Raw genomic sequence first — 10,935 nt, 5'->3', positions numbered from 1 at the left:
CCGTCCAGAATAAATTTAAATATTGCACTGATTTTACATATTTATTTAGAATTAATTTTCAATATTGTGAATCAGTTGTTGATAACAAATTTAAGTCAAAAGGTCATATAACCGTCAAAAAAATAATAATTTGAACACCACTTTAGCAGGCAAGACATAATAAAAGTTTAATGTTTTACTAATAGTTTTGTTTAATTTCACCACAGAGGGCACCACACCGCCTCATCTTTGGTCTTTGATCAGAAAACAGAGGCTATGAGCACAGATTAGTCTGTGCTATGAGTCTAAGTTCTATGATTTTATATTGTTCTGTGTGATTGATTAACGTGATTATGACATTGACGCTACCTGCTTTTGCTAACGGTTAAGCTTAGTATAGTTTTATTTGTTATCGTCATAAATATTGATATTTTGTGATATGTTCCTTACCTGAATACGATTTCAAATTAATCTAATTATTCAATATGAGTGCACCCCTTCTTTTTGCTTGTTCACGATGTTTTACTCGCCACCCATTCGAGGAACTCTCTGCTGGTCAGAATCTTTGTAAGGTAAGTAATTCTACTCACCTATTTCGAATTCAATGATTTTACAAATTGCGAATTAACGACATATATCTTAAACAATTTTTAGGTGATGATTAATTACTGGCAACATTTTATTTTTTTAGCTATGATAATTTTGATAATATTTCTTACAGAAGCACAATTATAACCTCTTTTTCAATTAAATTGTATTTGTAAGGTTGCAGTTAGTTCTAGATTGATTATATCTTTTTCACATGAGATTTCAAATTGGTTGAAAGGAGCTGGAACAAGTTAACAGGCTAATTATACTGTGTATTGTAAACACAGTTACATAGTGAAAATGAGACTTATGACAGTACTGAAGTCTTTGCTTTCATATTTTTCTATTTAACACCAATTCAAAAAGTGAATTTGTATCATAATATTTATAAAGACAAATCATATCTAAATATTTATAAAAACAAATCATGTCATAAGTTAATTGGTATTTAAAGTTTTATATTACATCAGCCAGAAAAACAGTTATTAACTTATTTTTTGAAAGGTTCAAGTATGGGCTTGACAATTCTCCATTGTATTTGAAGAAAATTCTTTTAGAGCAATTATGCTGTGAACACATTATTTAGGTATTGAGTAATTACAATGTCCTTGTAAATGATGGATGTTTGTAAATTGACCTCTTTGTTCTCTAAAATGTTTTTTGGTGATTATATGATTTTTCGATGAAGCACTTTAAGATATATATGTATATATAGAGATGAGCGATACCGTGATTTCTAGATCACGTTGTGAAACGTGAACGTTACCTTATGATATCAGTGAAATTAAAGCGTGATGTGATCACTGTTAAGTTGCTTGTTATTAATATTTGTATGAATCACCCAAACCTTAGCTCGTTTATCTCTGCAAATCGAATTGGTCACTATTATCATTCAGAGCAAAACAAAATTAATGAAAAATTATTATGAAAACATCCATTTTTCATACATTTTCAACTCTTTTCCTTGTTACAGCTTTAGTTAGGAACGTAACAGAAGGATGTCGATTTTTCAAATGTTTCCTAAAATTTGAAGAGGTGGTTTTGAAAGATAATTTCAACTTGCATAAATTACAAGTAGCATAATTTACATCAACTTCTGTGAAGAAAGTCCAAAGATTGATGCTCTTTCGCCTATTATTATTATGTCTCTGACGTGTTTTCGTTTGTTTTTTATGATAATACAGTACCATTTATTGCTTCGGTCGGCAACTTCAATAAAGAAAGAATTTTTTTGGGGTTGTTTATCAAAGATAAGCATAAAATTAGAATTTTATTGCCACCACCAATTATGCATTAATTCAGTAGTTATTATTTGTTTGTAGCAAGTATTTATTGTTTAACAAGTCTTACAAAAATACTTCCTAAAGCAGGCGAAGTTGCCTACGATGCTGGGATTGTCATAAAAATATGCAATTATGTTAGTCGAAAAAGGTTTCGAAGCAATAAAAACATCAGGCTATCTTCATAATTAACGATTGCAGCGGACGATGATGTGCCCTGAAAAGATCTGTGAAATGTTCAAACTGTGATCCTGTCACGCCCTGTATTCGTTTTTCGGAACCGCGACCACCTGTGACATTCTGATATCAGTGATTAAATCACAGTTCGTGAAATATCGCTCATCTCTATATATATATATATTTTTATTATTATTATTATTTCACTGAGATATATAATAATTATTCAACATTTTCATTGATTCTCTTACACCCACCATGGAAAATAATTTTTTTGTGGGTTCATTCCAGTTTGAACCTTTTAATTCATATTCTTTATCTCGTTGCTAGGAATGCAGAGGCTCTTTTCCAGTTGTGAAATGCACATATTGTCGATCTGAATTCCAACAATCATCTAAGGGAAATACTAGTACTATTTGCAAAAAATGTGAGCATAATGTGAAGTCTTATGGAAAACCGTCTGCTTGTGAATATTGCAACATCATAGCTGCCTTCATTGGAAATAAATGCCAAAGATGTACTAATTCAGAATTAAAATATGGACCACCAGTTAACTGTGAACAGTGCAAGCAAAAATGTGCTTTTGATAGGCTTGATGATGACAAAAAGGTAAAATATCAGAATTTTTTACAAAATTTGAAACTACATAATCTCGGAATAACTGCAGTATTCTTCAGAACACTCAAATTCAGTTCTATCAATGTTGAACTAGAATGGTGTTTTCGACAAAAATGAAAAAAAAAAAACATTTTTCAAGCATTTGGAAATATTTCATACATGAAAAATTGAATGAGATAAAATTAACTTCATTTACTGTTATGATAATCAGTAAAGTAGAATTCAGAGTTTTATTGACAATTTATTTACTTGTAGTAAACTGTTCATATTAGTATCATATTTCAACTATAAAATATGTATGAAAAATATTCATTAAAAAAATTAAGTTTAAAAATCATTTCTTAAGGTCGATGGAAAGCTTTTATGCTGGTTGTGCACATTATCATTCAAGAGAGCTTTAGCAAAAACAAAACAGGGCAATGCTGAAAGAAAGGCACATCTCAAGATGGTTAATCACAGCAAGAGTAAAAGTAAAGAAAAGTGAGTTCCAAATTTTTCTCCTTTAAAAACAAAGAAATAAGGTCTAATCATCTACTGGTAATGATATTCAGCCCTATTCTGTAACTTCAAATCAAATAGAGATGGTAAGAATTGAATAGAAATGCACCGGAATGGTTTGAATTGGTATTCTGTAACTCAAGTTAGAGAAAAAGAATTGGTCACTAAATACCAAATTTGGACGCGATAGAAGTGAAACATTCCGTTTTCTCAGGTTATGATCTGATTTGTTCATTTCTATTTTAGTTGCAGAATAGGGCCCATTAGTTAGAAATTCGTTCTTCTAGTTATCCTCATTTGCAAATGAAACTGTTCATATAATTTCAATAACATTTATTGAAAAAAAAAAACTTATATAATTATAATATTCAGACCTAGATCATCGCATAAGAGACCACAAAGGGAAAGACTAGATTTGGAGAAACTTAAAGCCAATATGGAGCAAGCTGAACAAGGTCCTTCACCTCCTAAAATTGTTAAAAACAATGCTGGGCTGCGTTTGGATTTGGATCCAAACAGTTCTGATCATGTAATTGCAATGACACAACTGAAAGAGAAAATAGCAAGTCTTCAAAAACAAATTTCAATGAAAGATGTACAACTTTTGAATAAGGACAAAATGGTAAAAATCTTATTTTAATTCCACTTTTACAACCTTTAGTATTAATTGTAACCTATTAGGCCTTATTTTGCAATTTCAGTTGAATTCATCGAGATAGAATAGAGAGGAGACGCTATGAGCTGTTATCATGCTAGAAAAAAATGTGATTAGTAGGCGGGGCATTCAGGGTCGGATTAAGTAAACTTTCAATGAAGGAATACAAAAATAAACCGTGTTCATTACTTTTTAAACAGTCTAAGCATTGTTCATTGTCAATAATATACAACATATCCTGTCATATAAATTATAATATATTCAGAGTAAAGTGAAGATGGATATGCAAAAATTGTTCACTAATCATGCTTACCTGTTGAATGTTATTCGTCAAAAGTTGACTAAGATCTACATCCAAAATGGCGAAGTGGTACCACTTTAAGTCACGTGATGTCGTCTCCCCTCTATTCTATCTCGATGGTTGAAATTTGGTATTCTGTAAATACTATCGTAGAAGCTGCAATATTGGAGTTGTTGTTTCTTTTTGATGCTCTGAATCTCACTGGCAACATCGTAAATATCACTGGAAACTAGCCCTTGAAGACTACTGACTGACCTTTTCTTACTTTGTTTAGTACAGATGTTGTAATCAGACAATATAGATAGAAATCATGTAGCTGTGGCAAATATGTAGACTAAAATAATTTCTCTAATTCTGTGGTTATTCCGTTCATTCTTCCACATCTTGTAGAACAAAATCGTGCGAGAATATATCAGAAACGCACAGTTTTCATGGTTATATTTTATTATTCTATGTTGGTACTCCGAACTTTCCGCCACGGCTTTATCTGTCAATTCATCGATTTGCCTTAAAGAAATCAGTTCTGCCAACCAACATTTTTCAATGCAAAAATCACTTAAATATATTTATGGAAATATTTCATTAATTTCAATGAAAATGCAATGAATTAGAGAAAATAATGTATAATACTCGTACAGAAGGCTTATTCTACCACTCGTTCATTCCAAAACTCGCCACTTCGTGGCTCGTTTTTGAATTTTGAACTCTTGGAAGAATATCAATGCCTTCTGCACTTGTATTATAAATAACTATTCTTTCACATAAAATTCACAAGTTTATTTTTCTTGCAACCGGTTGAACCTGTGGGAGTGATTGACGAATAGATATTTGTCCTCATTGGTCGTAGAAATGCAAATCTATCACAAATTTCGATGGTAGCGAGGCGATCAACTAGAATGGCAAAATTCCAATACCACTTGCATATTTCATGCGGAGCATTTCTATTCAAGTTACACAATAGGGCCAATAATAGTATTTGCAAGGAAAAGTTTACTCGAAAAATTGTCCTGTACTTTTTTCAATTACAGATATTGCCAGTATTTAATTTTGAAAATTTTAATAACTTCAACCACTTGAATTTCAGATCACTGAGCTAAAAGCGAAACATTTTACTAGCGAGAATGAAATGAGAAATAAGATTCAAAAAACTATGAAGGAACATGAAGAAAAAATCGATTTTATGAATTCAAAAATATCAGGCTTGTTGAAAGAGGTAGCTTCTTTGTCTAAAACACAGAACAAGAAAAGAGTCGCTGTCTCTGGATCAGCTGCAGCGGCCATTCTAGCAACAGAAAATTCAAATAGCGGCAGTGGTACAGACAGCCCTGGTCTAACCTAAATATTCTGGTTTATTTTAATGCTTGTGGAAGGTGAGTAGATACTTGACTTGAAGGAGCTGAATTTGGGGAAACAGGCTAATATGTTCCAAAATATTGAATTCAAACAGTTGAGCTTGGATGCATTGAAATTTATCATGTATGGTTGAAACTAATTTGTGACTATCAATAGAAATTAAATATTTCAACATCGGATTTTTATAGTTTCTTTTTTTAAATAGTTCATGTGTATATTTATTTTATTTCTGTAAGTGAATATCATGCATTACATTATAGGACTTCAACAACAATGAATTTTATGATTTGGTTTTTATTAGATAACTATTATTTTATGATCAACAATTTAGAGAAATACTACTCATCAAAAGATAATTCCCAATTTTATTTTATTCTTAATTTTTGTATGAGAAAAATTAATCCCATATCATGATAATTCAATATCGAGGAATTGAAACAACTATATATGAATATGTAAATTATTACTATAGGAGGAATTGACCAAGGTCAAAAGGTTATGCATTTGGCTTCATCAGAATTCAATTCTTAGTCCTGTATTCAAAATAAATTAATGTAAATGATTCATTTCATTTCCAGCAATATTCATTTGATATTTTTGCGTACCTTCAGTTGTTTATTCTTTTCGCAAATTAGTAATCTTTTTAAAGACCCAATAGTCTACTTGTTTATTGTTCATTCTTCATTCTCTATGCTTTTTTTAGCATACTATTATATTATCAAAAATTTTTTATATTGTTAGGAAATTTCTGAATAGCTAATAAATTAATTTGAACATGTGTTATAATGTTTTTAAAATTAGTCTGTGATGACTAGGAGGTTATTAAAGTTCTTATAGTTAATTTCAAATCAATTGAATTATTCATTATTATTTGAATAAATCATTTCAATTTCAAAACAAGTGTAAATAGAATACAAAATTTCAAACTCCTCATTAATTTTTTGTGAACATGTATTTAAATAGATTGTAGGATTATTTAGGTATTTATTATTCAATATAATGAACTATTTTTGTAAAATATGTTAACTGAATCAATGTGTATTAATAAAGAAATGGAAACATAATTTTGCTTCATTGAGAAATTGAAATCCAATATTATAAGCGACATTTATTACTATATAATACTTAATAAAATATATACCACAACAAATTACAACAGATATAAAATGCAGCATTATGCCCACAAAAAATCTAATATTGGACCATACTCTGGAAGACTGTTTAGAATATTATTTCTGACATTGGAATAATAGTCATCAAATTTATTGTCTGGTACTACAGTTAGCAGAAAGTATAACTTGAGGTTTTTCTATATCCCTCTTGCTTTGTATGAGTTTTAGTTCTAAATTCTCTGGAGTATGAGGTTTTCCTGAAAAAAGATAATATTAAATTTGGGCCGAGTATGTGCTTGCTTGTTATTATATTGATATGAAATATATTTGATTTTATGTCAATACAAACAGGTAATCATAAAATATTTTGTTTCTCAGAGCTCAGAGAAAATTTTAATAAATATGAGTTAAGTAAATTATATTAAGAGTAAACATTCCTGTTAGTACCTTTTGCACATTCCAATGTTCTGTCTAAAATAGCCTGTAAGGTAGCTATTGTTCTCTCTAATGCGACTTTTAAATCATTGTTAGTTTTGTGCATCCAAGCCAACATCAAAGAGGCAAAGACATCCCCTGTACCAACAAATATTGCCTGTTTTTTTTTTAATGTGATGGATACTCTTTGGCAAGATTCACCTAAAAAATATTTTTGTTTCAGGAATGAGGAGTGGTTGATACTCAATAATGTGATAGAGGATGACAGAAGTTTATCTGATTTTATTGCATGAAATTATTAGGTATGTACTTAAAAACTTTAAAATCGAACTGATATATTTTAGATTGTCTATCTTTGAAAAATTGCTATTACTTTTAAAAATGAGTATAGGATCATTGATTTGGTTTGATTTTGAATAACAGTTTTATCAAATGTTGATGTTAAGATAATGAAATTATTAGCTCTAAGATACCGTTTAGAGTACTGGCTAAGGCCAATAATTCTCCATTTTTTCCTAAATCTGAAGAAGAAACCACTACTGTTTTGCATCCTTTCATATGCAAATTCTCAATAGCTTTCCAGCAATCATCTACATTACTAATCTTGAATCCAGTCAGTAATTCTAATTCATATTGGTTTGGAGTTAGAATATGAGCGTGAGGTACTATACATTCCTGATATAAAGGCACTAGTTCCTCTGGTACATAGAGTTGGCCATTATCTCCCATTACCGGGTCACAAACTGAAAGGGAGTTATGGTGATCTTTCTTTTTAATAATATTTGAACAAAATAAGACTCACCAAACACAATACCTGGATTGGCTGATTTCAAATGCTTATAAACCTCCAAAATTTCTTTTAGAAACGAAGGAGAACCAACATAACCAGTTAGTAAATAGTCATATTTATCTAGTCCATTTTCTTTCAGACCTTCGAATAAATCAGTCAAGTCTTGTTCTTTCAAAATTTGGCCCGTTACTTTCTTATACTGAGTATGTGTACAGAGCTGGACTGAATTGATGAAATCTACTTCAAAGCCCAGTAGCTAGTGCAAAAACAATCAGATATGTTTTAAATATTATGTAGTTGGTAATTACCTGCAATGGAAATACAGCGCTTCTGTTTCCAACATATCCATGTACAACATGACTTTGAATTGATAAAATTTTTGGAGTTGTTTCCTCGGCCATTTTTCAAGAAGTTAACGTTATAACAGTGAAATACTTATTCTATTATCAAATGATTAAAATAAACTACGATTTATAGAGACAGTTCTTATCTATGTACATAATGCTGCTTATCAAATTTAATTTTCATTACCAATACCAATCCACATCAAGGTCATATTTAATCTTTGTTGTGAAAGTTGAAGTTTTGAGGTTGAAGGATATGTCATTATTTGAACCATAGAAACTAAGAATATAGACCGAAGGAACGTAAAATAAATATTTGTGCTCGATCCCGAAAACAAGAGAGATGGAAGTTTGGCGTCGCTTCGGCTAGCTCGAATCCATAGGCGTGCAGAATACTGATTTGATTGTTGAATGCTTCACTAGGAATCCTTTTTTTATAACTTCGCAATATCGAATATTAATAAGAGGAATGGAAATCGCCTTGTAACTGATGCCTTTGTTTTGATGCCAACATTCGTCACTCCTTGTCGGACGGTAAACTATAGCAGTAGCTTAACATAATTTGAATAATTTCGAAATTATCAGTTGATGCTCAAAAATATGATTTATTCATAAAAATTCTTTCGTGTTTCAAAAGGGTCAATGTTTTTCTCAGTTTAATGATTTAGCTATTGTGAAGTTATGAAAAAAAATTTCTGATGAAGCTTTCAACAATCAAATTAGGATTCTCCACGGCTAAGGCTCGCGCAAACAATCGGCTAGCTCGATTGTGATTGGCGACACTAAACTTCCATCTCTCTTGTATTCGGGATCAAGCACAAATGTTTACTTTCCGTTCCTTCTATCTATACTCTAAGAAATCAATAGATTGAGAAAAACATTGATCTTTTGATACACGAAAAATTTTCTCATTGTAAACTATTTTTGAGCATAAATTGATAATTTAGAAATAAATCAAATTATGTTACGCTACTGCTCTCTGATTAGAACCTATCAAATAGTTTTTTCCATAGACAAATAAACAGAGAAAAGATACAACTCTGTTAAAATAAATAAGCGTGATTGTGGCGCCTTTATTAGTACATGCAACTAACGATGTTGAGCGGGGCAATTGGTGACTTAAATCATAATTATAATGATATAATAAATAGTAATATCATGTAATAGGAAACGAACCGATGATAGGTACCCATGAAGTAAGACTTGTAACGAGACTTGTTTATTGATATATTGGTTAACAACTCAAACATAACAAAAACTGAAAATGTAAAATTTCTGGGAGTGTTTTTTGATTCGGATTTGTCCTTCAAAACTCACTGTCTAAGTTTATCAAAGTTGTTAAATTCGAAATGTTTTCAAATTAGAAATTTGAGGAAAATATCAATGTAGATCACATTCGTTTACTTTATTTCAGTGAAATACAATCTAGGATTAGTTATGGGATTCGTATTTGGGGGAGTTTTTCTCATGTTAAAAATGAGTTTTTGTCACAGAAAAGAATTTTAAGGTGTATTTCAAATGTCTCATTTTTAGACTCCTGTCGACCTGTTTTTGTCAACCTGAGAATTTTAACTGTGTATGGCATTTATATTTTGGATTTGATCACATCGGTGCATATCAATAAGAATAACTATTTAAAGAATAGTGATATTCATGCTCATGACACAAGATATAAATCAAACTTCTCTATACCTTACCAGCGAATAGAAGTATGTAAGAAATCACATTTAGTAATGGGAATTAAACTTTATAATAGGCTTCCCCAATGTTTTAAAGATATTACCTTAGTGCATAAATTTAAAAAAGAAATAAAGAACTATCTTGTTGACATGTGTCCCTATTCTGTTGAGGAATATTTTGAGAAAACTCATTGAACTATGTCCAGATTGCAACATTCACTTTGCTTGATTTTAAATATTGACTCGCCTGTGTGTTTCTAGTGATTATTAGTGTTTTTTATATGTTTATTTATTGCGTTACTGCGTATTTGTTCATTAAAATGATTGCTTAGTTCTTGTATTTTGAGGTAAATTCTGATTTCAGTTATTTATTCAAATTTTTAATTTGTTCTTATTCTGACTTGTCTTATGTCATTTGATATTATGAGACCAATAAAAAAAAATTGAAACTATTTCAAAATTTGCATTGAAAATTGTGGAAAAACTGTAATCTTAATAACAGTTTATTCAATATTTCAGTGAGGTTCTGCATCCAAATAAATTATTTTCCAATTTGCGAGTCCTTGCATTCAGTGATAATACTCAACGAACATTGAAATACTTTTTATTGCACATAATCATTCAAATTGATATTTGTGAACAGAGAAGTTAATGAAATAATTTAATCATTTTAGATATATGATATATTGTATCACTTAACTATTGAACAAGGAAACATTTAATTCGAGGATTGACAATAAAATAATAGTTTCAGTGATTATACTGACAAAAATCCAGGAAATCGAAGGCTTGATTTAAAATTGGAATCTTCAATTCTTTGGCGGAACTCCAACCATATTATAAGGAAGAGATTCTTAATACTATGCTAAACATTATTTAATTATTTTCTTGAAATCGATTGCTGATACGACAAAACTACAACAAATCAACAAATTTCTTTTCAAATTTTTCTAAACTACCAGTCGTTCAAACAGAAAGCGTTTGCGGAGTCATGTTATAAGACTTTCTTTCTTGAAATAATCCGTGAAATCTGTATTTTCATTTTCACCTTCAATTAAGGAACACTGTAGATATAGTCAATTTAAAACTGATGTATTCACAAATAAATTGTAATTTGAATGAAACA

The 10,935-nt window shown here is 30.3% G+C and overlaps 2 protein-coding genes across 2 annotated transcripts; one reads left to right on the top strand and one right to left on the bottom strand.

The window, feature by feature from the left end:
* The first annotated feature begins 318 nt into the window (after positions 1 to 318).
* LOC123679341 (protein FAM76A) lies at positions 319 to 5,628 on the top strand. The gene is made up of 5 exons (XM_045616899.1): positions 319 to 551; positions 2,355 to 2,633; positions 2,989 to 3,122; positions 3,513 to 3,762; positions 5,181 to 5,628. Exons 1-5 carry the CDS (start codon positions 465 to 467, stop codon positions 5,433 to 5,435), a joined length of 1,005 nt encoding a protein of 334 aa, XP_045472855.1. The 5' UTR covers positions 319 to 464; the 3' UTR covers positions 5,436 to 5,628.
* Positions 5,629 to 6,537: 909 nt separating this feature from the next.
* Positions 6,538 to 8,360, bottom strand: LOC123679342 (pyridoxal kinase). The gene is made up of 5 exons (XM_045616900.1): positions 8,095 to 8,360; positions 7,799 to 8,042; positions 7,470 to 7,739; positions 7,009 to 7,197; positions 6,538 to 6,818 (listed from the first exon to the last, which is right to left on the bottom strand). Exons 1-5 carry the CDS (start codon positions 8,185 to 8,187, stop codon positions 6,712 to 6,714), a joined length of 903 nt encoding a protein of 300 aa, XP_045472856.1. The 5' UTR covers positions 8,188 to 8,360; the 3' UTR covers positions 6,538 to 6,711.
* Between the last annotated feature and the right edge of the window lie 2,575 nt (positions 8,361 to 10,935).

Source organism: Harmonia axyridis, chromosome 4 (assembly GCF_914767665.1).
Source record: "Harmonia axyridis chromosome 4, icHarAxyr1.1, whole genome shotgun sequence".
In the NCBI taxonomy this organism is placed as follows: domain Eukaryota; kingdom Metazoa; phylum Arthropoda; class Insecta; order Coleoptera; family Coccinellidae; genus Harmonia; species Harmonia axyridis.
Note: the sequence above shows the minus strand (reverse complement) of the source record. Positions and strands in the feature narration are given on the sequence as shown.